Genomic DNA, 19,790 nt, shown 5'->3' on the forward strand with positions numbered 1-19,790 from the left:
TTCTAAGCGCCCCCCTCCTCCTCCTCCTCCTCCTCTTTCCATCCTTACCTCCATCATCTCCTCTCTGCTCTCATTCGCCCACATTTGCTCCCTCTCTGCCAGGCACCACACAGGCTTGCAGGTAATGATTACAAAGATCAATCTATTTCTTTATTCCCTCCCGCCATTCCCTTGAGTCTCTCTCCACCCCCCTCCTTTACTCCCCCCTTCTCATCTCTCCATTGTGGTTTTTTGGGAGGTACTTGTTATTTCTGTACAGCGAACGATACCATTCTGCAAATGACAGCAGCTTGTATGTACAGGGCATGACAGTACAACAGTGTTCACGTAGAGGATAAAATGTTGTCATTCCTACGCTTTGATTTGGTTTGCGTGTGCTTGTTGTTCACAAGCCGCCTGCCTTATATAGGGAGCATCTGTTCCATGGCTCTTCATCCCTGAGGAGGATGAGGAGTCTGCTGTCAGATGTGTGTGTGTGTGTCTATGTGTGTGTGTTTGTGTGTGCGAGGGGGCAGAGTGTAGTCTTCATCTTTATGCAACGCCAAAAACAGCTGATGTTGGAATGTCATAAGGATGAAATGCATTTCATGGCTAATTACACGTTGTTATACATCGAGACTGTCACGTCATCTTATTGCGATTTAACACAATTTATATTGGTGGTAGGGCTTAAAGTTTCAATGAATTTCATGTTATCTTACATTTTGATGTGCGATAGGACGGTTTGTGTATGTGCATCAGTGTCTTCCCTGGCATGCAGCCCTGGCATCCATGTTGGTTTTATAACTCATCAACGTACCCCTGAATTGCAAAGATATTTTTGCAGGATGTCGATAATAAACATCGTTGCCCGGGAAATCTTGGACTCAAGGGGAAACCCAACTGTGGAAGTAGATCTGCAAACTGCCAAAGGTTAAATAACCACCCGTCTCTCACACAATGAATCACTGCACACGCAAAACACAAATGTACCCAGTGTGTGTGTGGGTGTGTTCAAATGTGTATGCACCAGATAAATAAAGGGAGACGCATTATTATTTTTTTATACATGTCCATGCATCATGCATAATATATAAACCTATGTGCCATTTTCTCTCTCTCTCTCTCTCTCTCTCTCTCTCTCTCTCTCTCTCTCTCTCTCTCTCTCTCTCTCTCTCTCTCTCTCTCTCTCTCTCTCTCTCTCTCTCTCTCTCCTCCCTCTCTATGTCTCTCGCTCTACCGGCCAAACCCCGCCCCCCTCCACCTCTCCGTCCCTCAGGTCTGTTCAGGGCGGCCGTGCCCAGCGGAGCCTCCACCGGCATCTATGAGGCTCTGGAGCTCAGGGACGGAGACAAGACCCGCTACAAGGGCAAAGGTCAGCGCCTGCTGAGGAGATGTGAAGATGCCGCGCTGTGCTCCACCTCACTGTTATTTATTCTCTTATCTCCAACGATCCATTTCCTCTTATGTCATTGCCCCATTTTCTGTTGTCCACATGGTTTTGATCTATGGCAGAATTCCTTTGCGTGCCATCAGGTTCCATCTAATGATACTCTTTGACCTTATTCTATGAAGCCTTGATCTTTCATGTTCCTGGAGGCTTAATGTTTGTTTCTTTTTGACGTCAGGCGTCCTGAAGGCGGTTGGTCACATCAATGACACCATTGCACCAAAGCTCGTTGAGTCGGTGAGTCGGGGGGTAGCGGGAGTTTATGTGGGCCCAATAAAGGCAGGCGGAGGAGTTTTATTTCGTTGGGGTAAAATGTGTTTCTATAATAATGGGATCCAATTCACATGTCACCTGGTTTCTTTTTCAGGCAATCAGCGTGGTGGAGCAGGAGAAACTGGACAATCTGATGATTGAGATGGATGGCACTGAGAACAAATGTACAATCATTTACATAGCATATGTTCATCTCGATGTATCACAATTCCATGGACTGAAACTTTTATTGCAATAATAATGTATGATACTGCAAGTAGCAAATTGAGTATTCTTTGTGACATCCCCGTACCATTGTGTCTCCTGCAGCCAAGTTTGGGGCCAATGCTATTCTTGGTGTCTCCCTGGCCATATGCAAAGCTGGTGCAGCAGAGAAAGGCGTCCCCCTGTACCGCCATATTGCTGACTTGGCAGGAAACACAGAGCTGGTCCTACCAGTTCCTGTAAGTCCCCATCCTTTAATTAATTTTGTTATACTGCATTGCAGTTTGCATGAATATAAAAAAATACGAAATCATTGGCAGGATAGTCTACTGGTAAGGGTTGCTTGACTCCCAGCCTAAAGGCACTGGGTGCTGTCCCCAGTATCTGCAGTCTCCCTGTAAGCGTTCTTTATCGAGACACCTTCCTCCTACCGGCTACTTAATGACATGTACCCAGATACCCTGGAAGGGTCAAATGATTAAATGCTACTAAATGCAATGTTTGTTTGCTTTTCAGGCTTTTAATGTGATCAACGGAGGCTCCCATGCCGGTAACAAGCTTGCCATGCAGGAGTTCATGGTCCTCCCAGTAGGGGCAGAGTCCTTCCGGGATGCCCTGCGGGTGGGGGCCGAGCTCTACCAGACCCTGCGGGGGGTCATCAAGGAGAAGTATGGACAGGATGCCACCAACGTGGGCGATGAGGGGGGATTCGCCCCCAACATCCTGGAGAATTCTGAAGGTGTGACACAGAAAGCCCCCCCCCCCCGCAACCTCCAGCAGCCTTCTACCTGAGCAGCGACAACCACGCCTTGTCTGTCTTCCCTTCACTATCAATTTAGTTTCCTTTTTAAAGCCACAGTTTTAGATAAATGCACACTTAAGAACATGTTAGGGTTAGGTATTATCTTGCTCTGCGATAGTAGACTAAGAACAATGGGGTCTCTCTCTCTCTCTCTCTCTCTCTCTCTCTCTCTCTCTCTCTCTCTCTCTCTCTCTCTGTCTCTCTCTCTCTCTCTCTCTCTCTCTCTCTCTCTCTCTCTCTCTCTCTCTCTCTCTCTCTCTCTCTCTCTCTCTCTCTCTCTCTCTCTCAGCCCTGGAGCTGTTGAAGACGGCTATCGAGAAGGCCGGCTTCACCGACAAGGTGGTGATCGGCATGGATGTGGCCGCGTCCGAGTTCTTCATCGAGGGCAAGTACGACCTGGACTTCAAGTCTCCCCCCAACGCCGCGCGCCACATCAGCGGGCAGGAGCTGGCCGACATCTACCAGGGCTTTGTCAACAACTACCCAGGTGAGGGGTGGATGTGGGGGTGTTGTTGGGATGGCGAGGGTGGTGGTTGTGGGGTTGGTTATTGGAGAGTTGATGGGATGGTGGTGATTGTTCGGAGGTGTTAGTGGTGAAGGCAGGGTCTGGTGATGGGGTAGTGGTGATGTGGGTGGTGGTGTTTGTAGTGAAGGCAGGGTCTGGTGATGGGGTGGAGGGTATGTGGGTGGTGGTGATGGGTTGTTAGTGATCAGGGTGGGAAGTGACAGTGGGGGTGTTGATCGGGTGGTGGTGATGGGAGCAGTAGTGAGGTTGGTGGTGGTGGGAGGGGTAATGAGGGGGATATGGGTAGTCATTGTGATGAGGGTGGTAGTGATGACGGTGGTGGAGATGCCATGGTAAATGTCCACGTGCAAAACCAGCGTCACTGCGTAGGCTCTTGATAGACATCAATAAAGTGTCCACTCATGGCTATAGATTACAGTAACTAGGGCCCCCTTAAAGATGTTAATAAGACACTTCCTTCAGCTGCAGGGTTCAAGCATACCAAGTGTTAATGATTATGGCTGGAGCCTTTACAGCCTCCATGTGAATGGATCCCTCGTCCTTTTGCTAGTATTGCTCCCATTGCGAGGGGGAGAGAAGGAGATGGAGAGAGGGGAGATATGTAAAGAATGAGAGAATGGAGGAGGCTGGTGGCTCTCCTCATGACACTTGTGCTCCATTAAGAGGTTTTAATTATGCGCTAGGGTGCACATTTGGCAAAATGGGAGTCGTTCTGATGGAGCTTTTAACCCCAGTAAAGGGCCCTTTTCCCTCGCTGCATGTGTGTAAGTGTGTCTGTGTGTCTGTGTGTCTGTAAGGGTTTGTGTTGTTGTGTTGTATGTTTTTGTCCATGTGTTACTATATGTGTATGACTAATAGCTTCACGGCTGAGCTGACTCTTAAGGCCTACAATAGAGATAAAGATAAGGGGAGTTTTTAAAATGTTACCCAGGGTAGGATGGTATATTTCAGAGGTAACTGAAGGAATTCATTCCATACGTAGCTTTGCACCCTCAATTAAGACCAGAATCTATTGTTTCACTATTTCATGGAGACACAAGAGGAAGAATAAAGTGACTCCATACAGGGCAAATTAATTAATGAAATCATTCAAACGCTTTGCGATTTGCGAATTATTAGAAATTCCCAAATCGAATGTGAAGAGGGTGACAAAGAAACTGTTTAAATCAACGTCACAAAAAAATCTCCCCGACACATTCAAAGCAGATAGTAGTGAAACAGCTTTGGTCAACATTGATTGTAATTAAAAGATACTTAGAGAGACAGCTTTTCCTTGACTTACGAATCCCCTCCCTCATCGGTCTCATCGTATCCTACTTTAGCTTCTCCAAACCATCTGTCCAGTTGTTTTTTTACATTCTTGGTGGTGCAGCTTAAATTTGGATTGTAAGTTTTGATCGAATTTAAAGGTACTACTTTCGATTAATCATTAGCCCTGAGGAGGAGCTTCTAAATGATAGGTGATGACATTTTCCCCACAGTGGTTTCTATTGAGGACCCTTTTGACCAGGATGACTGGCCTGCCTGGAGCCAGTTCACTGCCTCTGTAGGAATACAGGTAAACCACCACACTGCTGTGTTGTCCAACACCAAGCCTGCATAATAATCATCCCCCCCCCCCCCACACCCCTCAGACACACTCAAACAAATCAAATCCGAATATTTTTGTGTTTGTGTGCGTTTGTCAAACACAAACACGTACCGCACAAGCATTGGCATGATGGCATGATGTCTGTTATCCTCTAGCATACAGCCGAGTCCAAGTGTGTGATTCTGATTTATTTAATAAATGAATTGCACGGGAACAACATTGTGTGGTGAATGGCTTTGAGACAATTGGTACGGCTGCTCTGTCATCTGGGCGGATCTGAACCATATTGAGCGGCATTATTGTTGAGTTAAACCCACAACTCAGAAGCCTGCTGGCGTGCGTGAGCCACGCGACTTGTGGTGAGGAGAGTTGCACGTCAAGGTTGTGTTGCAGTTGTTCCTCTTGTGTCCCTAGGACCGCACATGGATGGTGGGATAAAGTAACCCTCAGATTCAAAATAGAGAAAAACGATACAAATGCAAATAAATCAACCTTCACAACATATCTCTCCCTCTCTCTCTCTCTCTCTCTCTCTCTCTCTCTCTCTCTCTCTCTCTCTCTCTCTCTAAATGTAAACTCAAAAGGTTGTAGGGGACGACTTGACGGTCACCAACCCCCGCAGGATCGAGCGAGCCCTGGAGGAGAAGGCCTGCAACTGCCTGCTGCTCAAAGTCAACCAGATCGGCTCCGTCACCGAGTCCATCAAGGCGTGAGTTGTAGCAGCCAGCGTGTGTGGAGTCGTTGGGCTTCGTTTTTTGGAAGGAGTTGTGATATTTGAGGAGGTCTGCTTGTGTCTGTGCACTACAGTTTGGTATCTGACTGTGTGTCTTGTATGACTATGCCTGTGTAATTGAAATGTAACTGTGTTTTTTATTGATCATAACGATAACTGGTTGTCAATCAAAAATGTATGATTGATTGAGAAATGGGATTTGGAATTGTAATCCACATTGTAGGCCACAAAGTCCTAAACTGTGTGTGTGTGTGTGTGTGTGTGTGTGTGTGTGTGTGTGTGTGTGTGTGTGTGTGTGTGTGTGTGTGTGTGTGTGTGTGTGTGTGTGTGTGTGTGTGTGTGTGTGTGTGTGGTCCCCAGGTGTAAGCTGGCCCAGGAGAATGGCTGGGGCGTCATGGTCAGCCATCGATCAGGAGAGACCGAGGACACCTTCATAGCAGACCTGGTGGTGGGCCTCTGCACTGGCCAGGTAACACACACACACACACACACACACACACACACACACACACACACACACACACACACACACACACACACACACACACACAGACACACACATGTGTGCATACGCATCCATGCGACCTTAGAGGATCCTCAACTCCATTTATCTATCACATAAAAGAATGACATTAGACCAATAAGCATTCTTCAGTAATATCCTTATATCCCCATATCCGAGTGCACAGTAAAAATAAAAAAGTTCTCTAGCCAGTCAAAAATGTTGCAATGATGCGCTGCGAGGTGAGGTGGCAGGCACTGCAGTGATCCGAACCAGCGCCATGCCAGAATGCACAAGATAATGGCAGCAGATCAACGGGGCCCCACTACCTACCAGCCCTGAATATAAAATGCTGTTCTGTCCTGAGACTGATTCTCGTCCCCACTCCCCCCCCCCCTCTCCTGCAGATCAAGACCGGAGCTCCTTGTCGATCCGAGCGTCTGGCCAAATACAATCAGCTCATGAGGTGGTTGTTGCTCAGAACTTAGCACCACTCTGACGCGTGTTCAGGAGCATTGGGCATTCTTTTCTCTTATTATGTGACGTTTTTTTCTCATGCTTGCCTAATGATGTTTTTTTTCTTTCAAGGATTGAAGAGGAGCTGGGAGACCAAGCACGCTTTGCTGGACACAACTTCCGCAACCCCAGTGCCATTTAAGGCACTCACACACATACACAGACACACACAGACACACACGCCCATGTGCTTGCGCACACACACACATGCACTACACACAGCACACTCACTGGACAGTCACGCAAAATTTGAAGTCCATTCATGGGGAAATGCTCCACGTTTAATTCGACACAGTCAAATTAATTCAGCGTCATTAGTTGTTGAGCCATGCAATGTAGTAATATTGATCTTGAGCTTTGGTTGGCTGGCAAGACCCGGAAGGGCCTGGTGGTGTATTCTCTGTTACTCGATCTGATAATGTCACCATGGTTATTCATGTCTCCTCCTCACTGTGGTGCTTTTTGGTCACTCTGTAGTTCTCCTGCGACTCTGTGCCAACGTATTTAAATTTTCGTGTCCCTTTTCTTTGGCTTTCTCCTTAGCCTTTGCTTATGAAAACACTTAGCGACTAGCAGAAAGCGAATTATGTGTGTGACGTGTGTGTCTTGTGAATAATAAAGGCACCCTCCCCGTGTATTTACTCTGTGTGTGAGTCCGTGTGTTTATTCCTTTCCTTTTTTCCCTTTTTTCTCTTGTTTTCCCTTATCCATCTTTGGGCATTTTGATCGACTTGAAAATCAATTGCAAAGAATTTTATGAGAGAAATTATAGATTTTTTGCAGATCAATCGTAGAAGATTTGACAGGCAGATTGAAGATTGGGCCATTACCAATGTTTACAATGAAACACATTTTTGAATGACTCACACTTACAATAGTCAATTATCTTCTGTTCATTTTAAACGTGCACATCTTGAAACTTAACGCGTCGTTGGGGGTCATTGGCTCCCCCCGTAGGCCTGCTCAATGGTGCAGGCCTGTAACGTTATCGGTACATTGTTTCAGGTGCAGCTGTACATGCACGCTACAAACGGAGCAGCAGAGGGAGCGCGAGCCGTGGCCGTGTCGGGCGAACGTAGACACGCATGCGCACTGCGACTTATCTTCAGCCAGGTTGCTATGGTTACTACACAATAGGAGACGGGACAGGGGGCTACGTGAAGAGAGAGAGAGAGAGAGAGAGAGAGAGAGAGAGAGAGAGAGAGAGAGAGAGAGAGAGAGAGAGAGAGAGAGAGAGAGAGAGAGAGAGAGAGAGAGAGAGAGAGAGAGAGAGAGAGAGAGAGAGAGAGAGAGAGAGAGAGAGAGAGAGAGAGAGAGAGAGAGAGAGAGAGAGAGAGAGAGAGAGAGAGAGAGAGAGAGAGAGAGAGAGAGAGAGAGAGAGAGAGAGAGAGAGAGAGAGAGAGAGAGAGAGAGAGAGAGAGAGAGAGAGAGAGAGAGAGAGAGAGAGAGAGAGAGAGAGAGAGAGAGAGAGGTTTTGCGGAGCCGCTTGACTGGACACAGCGTTTCGAGCTTTCCAAGATTGAAGTAGCCTATAGCCTTCTCGGGATAAAGAAACCTTGACAGATTGGCGTAAGGCGATAATGAATGTGGCTCAATGTTTTTGACGCCATTGGCTTGTATTAAAAAAAAAACCTTGATAACAAAGGATCAGTTTAGATCAAAGATTTTTATTCCCTGGCTATTCAATGGTTAAGTCCAACCCTTTTGCACAACATCTAAACCCAGTATGTAAAGGTATAGGTGTGGAGGAACATATAGCAGGTTATGCACTACAAACTCCATGCAGAAATTATGACAAATGGGTAGATTTGGCCGAAAGACGAACCTTTCCCAGCAGCAAAGGTGACGCCTCAGAGGGAGAGAGAGAGTGGGGGAGAGAGAAAGGACAAGGCAACAGGGAGGGGAGAAAAAAAAAACTCGGTTCCCTCCCTCTTCAGACTTTTGGCCCTCTCTCTGCGCCTCTTCCTCCTCCTTGCCTCGCTCCCTCCTTCTCCCCTCTCGCCGAGCTCCCCCATTCCTTATGCAAATCACGCCCTCTTCTCACTCCCTTTCTCGCTCTCTTTCTCTCTGCGCGACGTGCATCCCTCGCTCGCCACTCTGGTGAAAAATTGTGACTGTACCGAAGGCGAAAAAAAAGTGCAAGTCGCCTCGGAGAAAGGGAGTGAGGGGAGAAAGAGAAAAGGGGCGAAGGGGGTGGGGAGGCAAGCGTTATACGCATCAATTTGTACAGTCTTCAGTGGCACCCCCGTTTTTCCTGCAACGACTTGAAAGAGAATTCTCCTGCGTTACAATACCGTTACAATGTGATCCAGCAGCAGCCCCTGGGTAGAGAAGCGTGCGCCTCGGCGAATGTATGTCGGGCTGTGATATAGAACAACAACACAAATAACGTATAGAGCCGGAGACTGAGAGAGGGACACGCATCGCTGGATTTATAGGTAAGGAGAAGAAAAAAATGGATGCTTAGTGTGTATTTGAAGCTATTCTGGCTAGCCACGTTTGTGTGCTGAGCTCTCCCTCCCCTTTCTTTGTGCGTGGATGATCTTTACTCTTTGCATTATGGCACATTTGTGTCTCCTCCCGGTAAATGTAAAGAATGTATGAATGCACTTACGCGCACACACACATTCCAACGAGGAAAAGAACAACCGGTGCAAAATGGCATACGCCATTCTAGTTGGGCTTTCGGCTTCCTCGTAAAGATGTGGAATATACATAGATGTAAAAAAAAAAAAAAAGAAGAAAAAAAAGTGTCTTCTTTGGCATGGCATCCATTCTGATGGCGAACATGGATGTGCTGCTGAACGTGTTTGCGTCGTAGGTAGACTCCGCCGTTGTAGTCAGGCAGCATAGGCTACAGCATAGCTTCGGCCGGGCTCATGTGTATCAATAACATTCGCAGGGGGAGAAAGACAAGAGAAAGAAGTCGCTGCTGCGGTGCCCGTTCGTCGGTGATGTAAGCAGTGCAACTGAATGCTGCTCCTTTGCATCCCATGCAGTGGGCTAGTCAATTTGTTTATAATGCATAGAGCTGCTGTGTGCGTATGTTTGGCGTGTGCGCACGGGTGTACGTGTGTGTGTGTGTGTGTGTGTGTGTGTGTGTGTGTGTGTGTGTGTGTGTGTGTGTGTGTGTGTGTGTGTGTGTGTGTGTGTGTGTGTGTGTGTGTGTGTGTGTGTGTGTGTTTTGTGAGTGTATTGGAGAGACAGACACAAAGCAAGGCATAGTTTCTGCGTTCTATTTGGTTATTGGATATGGACCAGAAACAGGCAATAAACACTGGTAGGCCTATGGACTGCCACCTGTAACTAAGAAACCGTGGGGTATGGGTCCATTGTAGAATATTGTGCATCACATATTTTCCTATAACACATTATTGAATCAATCTAATTAGCTGCGTAAAGCTAATTACCTGCATTCGGATATTAATTGCTGGAGAGTCCAATTAAGGTTAGGGTAGAGCCACTTCAGCAATTTCCCCCTGGGATCAATAAAGATATCTGAATGTGAATAATATATGCATATGGAATCTCTTCTCCAAAAGTGTTCCCATACTGAAGCCTATATAAATGTAAATAACCCTTGTCATTGTTCTAATGGATAAGTATGTCTTTAATAAAGTCATGGTGGCATGGTGTGTGAACAGGAGATAGGCTCCACTATTATGATTGATAGAAATGGCTGCTGCTGCAGCATCCACTAATAATTCATGCATGGCCATGTGTAGTGGAGTTGTCAAAGGATTTACTGGAGTCTACTGCCATGAATCACATGCACAAGCTCCACAAATACAATAAACAGTGTATATCTATTTATTGCCCGCCTACTGAACAATTACTACATTTACCTTGTTGACCACTCTGCTCCATGTATTTTTTTATTCAATCCCCTATAAAGTGCACTATTTTTATCCTCATTCAATAATCATGATTATCATAGTGCATATGTTTCTGTCCAGGATGCTACGTGGGTAGGTGGATTAAATGTCCCCTTTGTATATATACTGAGTACATACAACCCCGCTCTTTCAGCAACATGGCTGAGGTGCAGTTGGTTAGAAAGATGCGGTCAGGTGTGATTGGCCAGGGCATAGCCGACACCAAGGGCACCTCCTGGGAGACTGAAGGGTAACGCTCTGCTCTGTGTGGGACCGGCTGGCCACAACCCCGCCGCTGGGGCTGGGTGAGCCCCAATGTCTGCTGGACTTGGGTTGTGGTGAAGATGGAAGGGGGCGTGGCTACTGTGGTGGTCCCAAGGTGGTTCCTAATGTCTTCCACAGCAGCCAAGCCCCCCACCCTGGATCCCCCGGCCCCCAGATCCTCTCTAACAACACCTTATTCCCTCTTGTGGTTCCTGTGCAACGTGCTTGTATTTGTGTTTTTGTGTGTGTGGTTTTGTGTATTTATTGTATGGCTGCAGCCCACTACTAGAGAGTGGGCTGTGTGGGTCACAGTAACTGTAGTTTGGTGGTTAGCCTCCTATTATGGGATAGACAGCTATCATGGCCGCAAAGGAGGGCCTTGTTTTGCCCGGCTCCTGTTAAGCACAGTGCATGCTGCTGAGCAGGAGAAATTTCGATTTTACTGTTGAGTTTTTTTTATGTGTAAACCAATGCAGTGACGGTTGTAAACTCGGCGGGTTCATATTTCCACTCATGCAAACACCCTTGTATTAAATTTGCTTGCTGAGCTGCGTTTCTGGTAAAGCCATATTCCTGGGCATTCCTTGTTTGTTGATGGGTACTTTCTGTTTTTTACAGGTTTTATAGGTTGTAATACACAGTCTACACACTAATAGACACCCTACACCACCACCTCCACCTGTTAACTCCCAGCAATGGCATGTGTTGTAAAATGGACCTCATAGAGAAGGAGCGATGAAAACCCGAACACACAAGGAATCGGTAAGAAGCGGGCGGCCCTGTGTTTGGCCTGTGAGGGGGTGCCAGCCCCCCTTACAGTGGCACTTAGGGAGAGGGGAGACATGTTCAGGGGCTGGCTCTGCTCAAACCCTGTGCCAGAGGGGCACTCGCCACGTTTGTCCTTTTTTGCCCCAATCTGATTGCATCTTATTGGCAATCTTTCTCCCTTTTTTCTATTAATTTCTCCCTACTTCATTTTCGATCCCACACTTTGTTTAGCTACTACAAAATTAAATTCACTCTCCCTTTTGACAAGTAATGAAAAGATTCGCTCCCTGAAACATTATCACCTGTCTCTCCGGGCCAGCGTTTGGAATTAATATCCCTTATTATGAGATCTCTTAATTTCCCTTTTTTAATTATTTTCTATGTCGTGTTTTTGTTCTCGGTCTTGTATTTCCCTTTAATACTTTTTGCCTTTGCCGGATCTCATCTGATATCTTTCTGTCTTGCTCTCTCTTTACGTCCCTCTCTCTCATTCACTCTCTCTCTCTCCATCCCTCCCTCTTTCTCTCTCCATTTCTGTCTCTCTATCGCTCCATCTGTCCCTCTCTCTCTCTCACTCTGTCCCTTTCACTCACTCACTCTCTCTCTCTCTCTCTCTCTCTCTCTCTCTCTCTCTCTCTCTCTCTCTCTCTCTCTCTCTCTCTCTCACTTTCTCTGTCCCTTTCACACTCTCTCTCTCTCTCTCTCTCTCCCTCTCTCTCTCTCTCTCTCTCTCTCTCTCTCTCTCTCTCTCTCTCTCTCTCTCTCTCTCTCTCTCTCTCTCTCTCTGTATTCAGATGCCCATGCGTAGTGGGCGCAGGCGGGGGGGCAGTGAGGAGCGGAGGGGCCGGCGCCCGCACGCCAGCCCACCTCGCCCCGAACGCAACGACAGGCCGCCGGTCAGTGCATTGTTTCTGTTCATTTTCCCCCTTTTTGTGTGTGAGAGTGTGTGTGTGTGTGTGTGTGTGTGTGTGTGTGTGTGTGTGTGTGTGTGTGTGTGTGCGTGTGTCTATGTGTATGTTCTAGTGCATGTATGAGTGTCTGTTTATCTGTGTATGTGTAAGAGTGTGTGTGTGTGTGTGTGTGTGTGTGTGTGTGTGTGTGTGTGTGTGTGTGTGTGTGCGTGCATGTGTTGGTCTGTGTGCATGTGTGTGTGTGTGTGTGTGTGTGTGTGTGTGTATGTGTGTCGTCCGTGTATATTTGTCTTTGTATGCGTCTGTTCGTGTGTGTGTCTGTCTGTCTGTCTGTCTGTCTATGTGGGTCTGTGCGTGTGTTATCTGTATGCCATGGCATTGATAATCAACGACTTTGGAGTGGTTTTTTTATGTCTGTTGTCCTTGTGTGAGTCGTTGCCATGGTTTCAAGTATCTGTTTGTTCACAAACCATCAGTCACTTTAAAACTGTGATATTTTTGCATTTGAATCCTTTCAACATTTTACTGTCTGTGCTGTGTGTTGCGTTTTTCTAAATCTGTTATAATCTCAAAACCTGTACAGTATATAAACACTAGGCATGGTGTAGATTAAACATAATCTCAAATAATTGTAACTTCTGTGGGTTTGTAGCAGCGTGCCGCTGTGGAGGAATTGTCTGGAAACCGCTTTGATCGCAGATCGCAAGGCCATGATTCATCAGAGAGTGAGGGGGAGGAGCTGGTCTCACCACCCAAAAGACAGAAAGTTCAGGTTGGCTGAATTTCACTACAGATACTAATCTATACATATATTATATTATTATATACAATTTAATATACAATATTATTGTATCATGTGATGTATTATTTATTTATGAATAAATATATAGACATTGTATTCAGACAAATATAATAGTGTATAATAGTATATAATGTATTTTTATCACGCATATATATTTATAAAACACGTTTTTTAATCATTAATATTATTATAAATATTATTATTATTAGAATTATATTGATCAGGTATAGATTAACCTTACTTGCAAATTATCCTTCCTTGTCAGGATGCGGCCTCCACCCCAAATCCCCCCACCTCAACACGCACGGCCGACAGCTCTGCCCCTTCCACGGTCCCCCCTCCAACCTCTGTTGCCAGCCAAGCTCGAGAGAGTGACAACGAAGACGGCCAATCCCAGGGCAGCAGGAGTTCAGTTGTAGGGAGCCTGGCCAATAGCAGCAGTAGTTTGAGCAGTGGGCGGGACATAGATCAGGACAATCGCTCCTCATCCCCGAGTCTCTCCGCTTCCCCCCTGGGCAGCCTGGACTCTGATTCGGACGGCCCAGAATCACCAAAGCAAGGAGAGAGGGAGAGAGAGAAAGGAAAAGAGGGAGGAGTGGGGAAGTCAGCGGGGGACGAGCGGAGAACAAGCCGAGAGGGAAGAGGGGAGGATTCCTGCGGAGACGGAGAAAAGAGGGATGGAGAGGGCAGAGCAGAGGACGGCTCCTCCTTCAAACCCCCGTCCACCCCTTGCTCCTCCTCCCCTCTGACCCCCTCTCTCCGGGGTTCATCGGACGCCGGCGGCGACGGCGGCGGCGGCGGCGGCGGCGGCGGGAGGAAGAACTACTTCTCCCTGGACTCCAAGCTGGTGTGCAAGGTGGAGTACGGCGGGTCGGGGGCCGGCGACACCCCGCACGGCCCCGGCCGCATGAGCTCCAAAGGCACCGCGCAGTGCGTGAACAAGGCCGCCGTCTCCGGGGGAGACTATCCCCACGGCAACCCCAACATTCCACACGCGCTCCCCCAGCCCCTGCCGCCCCCGCCGGCCCTGAAGCCCCTGGAGCTGGGCGGGGCGCAGAACCTGCCCGTGGAGGTGAAGGTGGAGAGGGAGAAGCTGGAGAAGGCCGACAAGCCGGGCGACAAGGCCCAGACTAATCCTCCATCTTTGTTGCCACAGACGGGCCCCCAGCCCCAGTCCCAGCCTCCCCCCCACCCACACCACTACAGCTCCACCAGCTGGCAGGGTGGCACGGCCACCGGTTGCCAGGGGAGCTGGGGCTACGCCCGTTACCCTGGCAACCACCACCCACACCAGCCGCAGCACCAACCCCCAGTGCAGCAGCAGCAACTCCCCTCTGTTTACAACCCCCCGTCCTCTCGCCACTCCTCCTCCCATCCCTCCTACCTCCCCCACCCTCACGCCCACCCCCACAGGGAGTACCTTCCCAGGTACGCCGGTGGGGGAGGAGACCGGGAGAGGGGGGCCGCAGGAGAGAGGGAGCGGGGAGTGAGGGGCGATTGCGGGGGCAGAGAGATCAACAGGGAGTTTGCTGCTCCGCTAAGCAACAGCGGTAACAGCAGCAGCAGCGGTGGTGGAGGTGGAGGTGGAGGTGGTGGTGGTAGCGGTGGTGGTGGTGGGGGCGGCAACTGCGCAACCACTTGTGGTGGAATGGGCGGGGCCAATGGCATCGCAGGCAGGGAGTTTGGGAGCATGTCGGTGGCTCAGAACCGGGAGTTTCAAGGTCCTGGGAGAGACTTGCCCAACCTGGGCCCCGGGGGGAGAGACAACATGGGCCCCGGAGGGAGGGAAGGGCCCAACATGGGCCCCGGAGGGAGAGAAGGGCCCAACATGGGCCCCGGAGGGAGAGAAGGGCCCAACATGGGCCCAGGAGGGAGAGACAACATGGGCCCCGGAGGGAGAGAAGGGGCCAACATGGGCCCCGGAGGGAGAGAAGGGGCCAACATGGGCCCAGGAGGGAGGGAAAACATGGGCCCCGGTGGGAGAGACAACATGGGCCCCGGGGGGAGAGACAACATGGGCCCCGGGGGGAGAGACAACATGGGCCCCGGGGGGAGAGACAACATGGGCCCCGGAGGGAGAGACAACATGGGCCCCGGAGGGAGGGACTTTGGGCCAGCCTTCAGAGACAGAGACAGAGAGCGGGACCGAGATGGGGGAAAGGAGTTTCCTCCATCCAATCAGAACCAGAATAGAGACTTTGGCCCCAACGGAGCCGGAGGGGGCCATCCCAGAGAGAAAGAAGGGGGCCGCTGGGGTGAATTTGGAGGCCAGACTAGAGAGGCGGGAGGCAGCAACAACAACAACAACAACCCAAACAACAACTCTGTTTCCCAGGGCAACCCCCCGGGCTCCGCCACGGGGCTCCCTGTGGCCCCCATGCTGAACCGGGACCCGCCGGCGTCCCCCCAGACCAACCCCAGCCACCCCCCTCATGGCCCCATGCCCCCACAGCCCCACCCACACCCCTCCAACCCCCCCGGCCGGGACTACCCCCCCACCTTAGACCAGGCCCAGATCGGGGCGGACCGCGGGGGAGAGCACTTCCACAGAGACTACCCCCCGGGGAAGGACTACCCTGCAGGCGGGCCCACCTCTGGGGGCCCCAACAGAGAGTACCTCAGCTCCCCGGGGATAGCGCCCAACCTTGGGCGAGAGTACTCTGGGCCGGAGAGGGGCCCACACTCCCACCCCCACCCACCCCACCCCCACTACCAGCCGGGGCCCCGGGACAGAGAGCGAGACAGGGAGTCCAACCTGCGCGAATCGGCCCTTTACCAAAGGGGCGGCCCCAATCAACCCCCTGCGCTCTCTCCGTCCTCCTCCTCCTCCACCTCCTCCTCCAGCCACCACGGTCACCCTCCCAACGCCCCCTACCCTCCCCCCCCCTCCCCCCCCTCCCTCCCCAGCCCTCCCATGCCCAGCCCCTCCAGACAGGCTTGGGGCCCAACGCCCGCCCTCCACACTACCAGTCCTCCAACCAGACTCCGCCCACGCCGCTGTCCCCGCTGCCCAGCCCCAACACCAACCCCATGGGGGGCTTCCCGCCGTTCCCCCCCGGGTCCTCTGCGGGGTCAAACCTGCCGCTGGCCGGGCCAGGGGGGCCGGGCGGGCCCCCCTCCTGCTCCCCCAGCTGTCGCCCCTTCCACGGCACCCTGAACAGCCACCCTTCTTTCAGCGGGCCGTACCACGCCAACGGCAACGCCGGGGGGAACATGGCCGGCGGCAACAGCAACATGCCCCCGAACAACAGCAACACCAACTCCCAGTCGCTCTCGCCGCAAAACGCTTCCAAGGGTCCTCCGTTGCTCAGCAACCTGGGCAACAACAACAACAACAGCAACAGCAGCAGCACGGCGTCAGGCCCCACCTCCAGCTCTTCCCATCCCGCAGAGGGGCACGCCGACGCCGCCACGGGCCAGCTCCCCGCGCCCGTCATCAAGGAGGAACCCATCGAGGAGAGGGAGGAGAGTGTGAGCCCGCCTCCGGTGCTGAGAAGCCCCTCCCCCGAGCCCAAGCAAGTGGACATCCCCATCCACGCCAGCCAATCAGCACGGTAACACAACAAGGATCACAACATTTTGGTCTTTCTGTTCTTGCTTTACTATTGGGAACCGTTTTAAAGCATATTTAATCACAATATTAATGCATTACATTACGTGTGTATGTGTGAGTATGTGTGTGGGTCTGCACCTGATCCACTACCACACGTGGTGGTTAGTATTACATCATGGTAAAGTGTAGTCAGGTGGGCCATGATAACGGGGACGATGATAATAATTATACTAATTACGGAGGTGTGTTGTGGCGGGCCCGGCGTTCCCAGGTTCCACCGAGTCCTTGACCGCGGCAGTGGGAACTCCTGCGCCCGCAGCGACGTCCTCTTCGTCCCCCTCGACGGCTCCAAGCTGTGGAAGAAGAGGAACGACATGATCGAGAGGGCCCGCAGAGAGGTGGAGCAGAGGGCGAGAGACCTGAGGGAGAAAGAGAGGGAACGAGAGAGAGAGCGGGAGCGGGAGAGAGAGTTAGAGAGGCACTTACAGGTATATCACATGGTGTGTGGAATATCCCTTAACACTTACAACGCCCAATCTTCAACATGTGTCGTATTTATTTGATCTTTGTTATATTTCACATGTTGCCGTCTTTGTACATATACACAGAAATAGCCATTTGTACAATAACTAGTACCACATACATTCCATACAAAACAATGCTTTGCAGTTTAACAACAAAACAGTAGAGGATCTTCAGCGTTGAAGAGAATAGATAGTAAATGTAATGATAATTTTTTTTATGAATAATTATAATTGATAATTGATACATGGTGCCGATATGTGACTGTATTGTTGTCTCTGTTTCTGGACGTGCAGCAGCAGAAAGACATCAACAACAGCGCTGCGGGCCGACAGGGATCCTCCCTCTTCTTCCCCTCTTCCTCCTCCATGATACTGGACCCTTCGTCCTCGTCCGCCTCCTCTTCGGTCACCCAGTCCCACGCCATGTCCCACGCCCAGCATCACCACGCCCACCCCCACGCCCACCTCCACCCCTCGCACCCCCTCCACCAGTCCCTCTCCCACTCCATCCCCCACTCCCTCCTCCTTCCATCCATGGGCGGGGGATCGGCGGTGGTCGGCGGCCAGGGGGCCTTGGGCATGGGGTTAGGGGGTCCTTATCTGGGCCCCGACACCCCAGCACTAAGAACCCTGAGTGAGTACGCTCGCCCCCATGCCATGTCCCCCCTGGGGGCGGCGAGTCGCGCTCAAGCCCACCACCCGCACGTTCACCACGGCCACCCGCACGTCCATCCCTCCTTCTTCCTCCCCCAGTTCCAGAACCACGCCCTGGCCCACCCCCACCACATGCCCGCCGACGCCGCCACGGCGGCCGCCATCCTGGGCTTCCTGTACGGCGGCGGCCTGGAGGGCCAGGGTCACCCGGGGGTCGGGCCGGGACACGGCGGGATGGGGGCGGCGGGGCTGGGCGGGATGGGCTTCCCCCACGCGGTGGCGGCGCACCGCGACCGCGTGAAGCAAGGGTTCGAGTTCAAGAGCGAGGACAGGATGTACCAGCCGGGCGCCATGTCCGACCAGGCCGCTCTGGCCCTCGCCCACTCCCACTCGCACGCCCACGCGCACGCCCACGCCCACGCCCACGCACACGCACACTCCCTCCTCCTCGGGGGAGGTGGAGGGGGAGGCAACGAGGTGTCCCTCTACGGCACCCCCCCTCCCTCGGCGCAGCCCGGCCCCCCCCACCACCAGAGTCCAACGATGGCCCAGATGACCCGACCCCCCCACCCTCCCCCACCTCAGGCCCACTCCAACCCCCCCACCCCCTCCCTGATGCCTCCGTCCCTGCCCTCTCACCCGCCTTCTGCCCCCAACAATGCACCCCCACCCCCGGGGGGGCCCACCACGACAGCCCCGGGTAACCCTCCCCCTGCACCGATCTCCTCCGCCTCCTCCTCCAACCCCACCTCCTCCCTCCACCACCCAGCGCCTCACGCCTCCTTCCCCAGCTCCCTGCCCTCCCACCCCCCCCCGGCCCCTGCGCCGTCAGCAGCCCCCGAGCCCTATGCCCCACCCACCCGCTCACCCCCCTCCAACGAGAGGGACCGCAGCGTGGACAGAGAGAGGGACAGGGATAGGGAAAGAGGGGGCTTGCCTGCCCCGGGCGAGAGAGAGCGGGAAAGAGAACGAGAGCGAGAAAGAGAGCGAGAGCGAGAGCGAGAGCGAGAAAGAGAGCGAGAGAGAGAGCGAGACAGAGATCGAGACAGAGATCGAGACCGAGAGCGCGAGAGGGATCGAGAAAGGGAAAGGGAACGAGAGCGAGGAGGAAGTGGAGGTAGCGGCGGCGGCGGAGGCGGAAGTGGAGGGGGAACAGGGGGGGGAGGCGGAGGAGGAGGAGCAGCAGGAGGAGGAGGAGGAGGTGGAGGGGAGAACCTGGGGCGTCTTCAGATGTTGAACGTGACCCCCCATCATCACCAGCACTCACACATCCACTCCCACCTCCACCTGCACCAGCAAGACACAGGTACCCGATGCTACTAACGAATCTGTCTTTCTATTTGAGCCGCAGCACTACATGAGTGCACACACACGAACAAACCCCATCACCGCACTTGACTTGAATAGCCTCAGAGTGTTAACGTTACATCACAGCCCATAACTACTAAACGTGCGTGTGTTTTCTCGCACTAGTTTTAAATATGTCCCTGTGTTTTCCTTCTACATCACTGGCATCCAGCAGCGGGCGGGGTTCACCCCCTGATGGACCCGTTGGCATCGGGGTCTCCGCTGGCACGTCTCCCCTACCCCGGTGCCACGCTCGGCACCCCCATCCTGGCCCACCCCCTCACTGACAGCGAGGTCCTCCGCCAGCAGCTGTTCGGTGAGGAGAAGGCTCCTCGTCCATGTACTTGTTCAACTTCTTCCTACCATACATCTATAGTGATCCAACATGAATTGGACTAGCTCATCAATTATTGTTCCAATTTTTGAACGACACCATGATTATGATTAACCTGCACTGTCCGCTTGCCTTCTCTCCCGCCCTGTCTGTGTCTCTGCTCCACGCCGTTGTGGTGGGCC

The 19,790-nt window shown here is 51.8% G+C and overlaps 2 protein-coding genes across 3 annotated transcripts in view; both read left to right on the forward strand.

Annotated features, from left to right (window-relative positions):
• Positions 1-4: 4 nt before the first annotated feature.
• Positions 5-7,222, forward strand: LOC115553962 (gamma-enolase). Of its 2 annotated transcripts, none has more exons than XM_030370534.1 (13): positions 5-121; positions 827-912; positions 1,259-1,354; positions 1,608-1,666; positions 1,797-1,866; positions 2,012-2,145; positions 2,423-2,645; positions 2,998-3,195; positions 4,716-4,792; positions 5,410-5,534; positions 5,919-6,027; positions 6,468-6,526; positions 6,649-7,222. In XM_030370534.1, the coding sequence occupies exons 2-13, from the start codon at positions 828-830 to the stop codon at positions 6,716-6,718; spliced, it is 1,305 nt and encodes a 434-aa protein (XP_030226394.1). In that variant the 5' UTR covers positions 5-121; position 827; the 3' UTR covers positions 6,719-7,222. The 2 variants fall into 2 exon arrangements, with proteins under 2 accessions (XP_030226394.1, XP_030226395.1); XM_030370535.1 differs by having other exon boundaries at positions 18-121; positions 815-912.
• A 1,310-nt stretch (positions 7,223-8,532) lies between these two features.
• The window catches only part of atn1 (atrophin 1), a 12,449-nt gene continuing 1,191 nt past the window's right edge, over positions 8,533-19,790 (forward strand). Inside the window, 9 exon segments of the mRNA XM_030370572.1 lie at positions 8,533-9,014; positions 11,334-11,477; positions 12,278-12,379; positions 13,047-13,166; positions 13,462-16,090; positions 16,093-16,750; positions 17,021-17,237; positions 17,568-19,233; positions 19,447-19,590. Coding sequence (XP_030226432.1) covers positions 11,451-11,477; positions 12,278-12,379; positions 13,047-13,166; positions 13,462-16,090; positions 16,093-16,750; positions 17,021-17,237; positions 17,568-19,233; positions 19,447-19,590 — 5,563 coding nt within the window. The 5' untranslated portion in view covers positions 8,533-9,014; positions 11,334-11,450.

The sequence above is a fragment of the Gadus morhua genome, chromosome 11 (genome assembly GCF_902167405.1).
Source record: "Gadus morhua chromosome 11, gadMor3.0, whole genome shotgun sequence".
Taxonomy (NCBI): Eukaryota; Metazoa; Chordata; class Actinopteri; order Gadiformes; family Gadidae; genus Gadus; species Gadus morhua.

Bases quoted from the DNA above. Each gene is read 5' to 3' on its own strand.
- LOC115553962 (XM_030370534.1), top strand. From the start codon at position 828: ATGTCGATAATAAACATCGTTGCCCGGGAAATCTTGGACTCAAGGGGA. The intron at 2,146-2,422 runs GTAAGTCCCCAT...TTTGCTTTTCAG, and splicing joins AGCTGGTCCTACCAGTTCCT to GCTTTTAATGTGATCAACGG. The intron at 2,646-2,997 runs GTGTGACACAGA...TCTCTCTCTCAG, and splicing joins CATCCTGGAGAATTCTGAAG to CCCTGGAGCTGTTGAAGACG.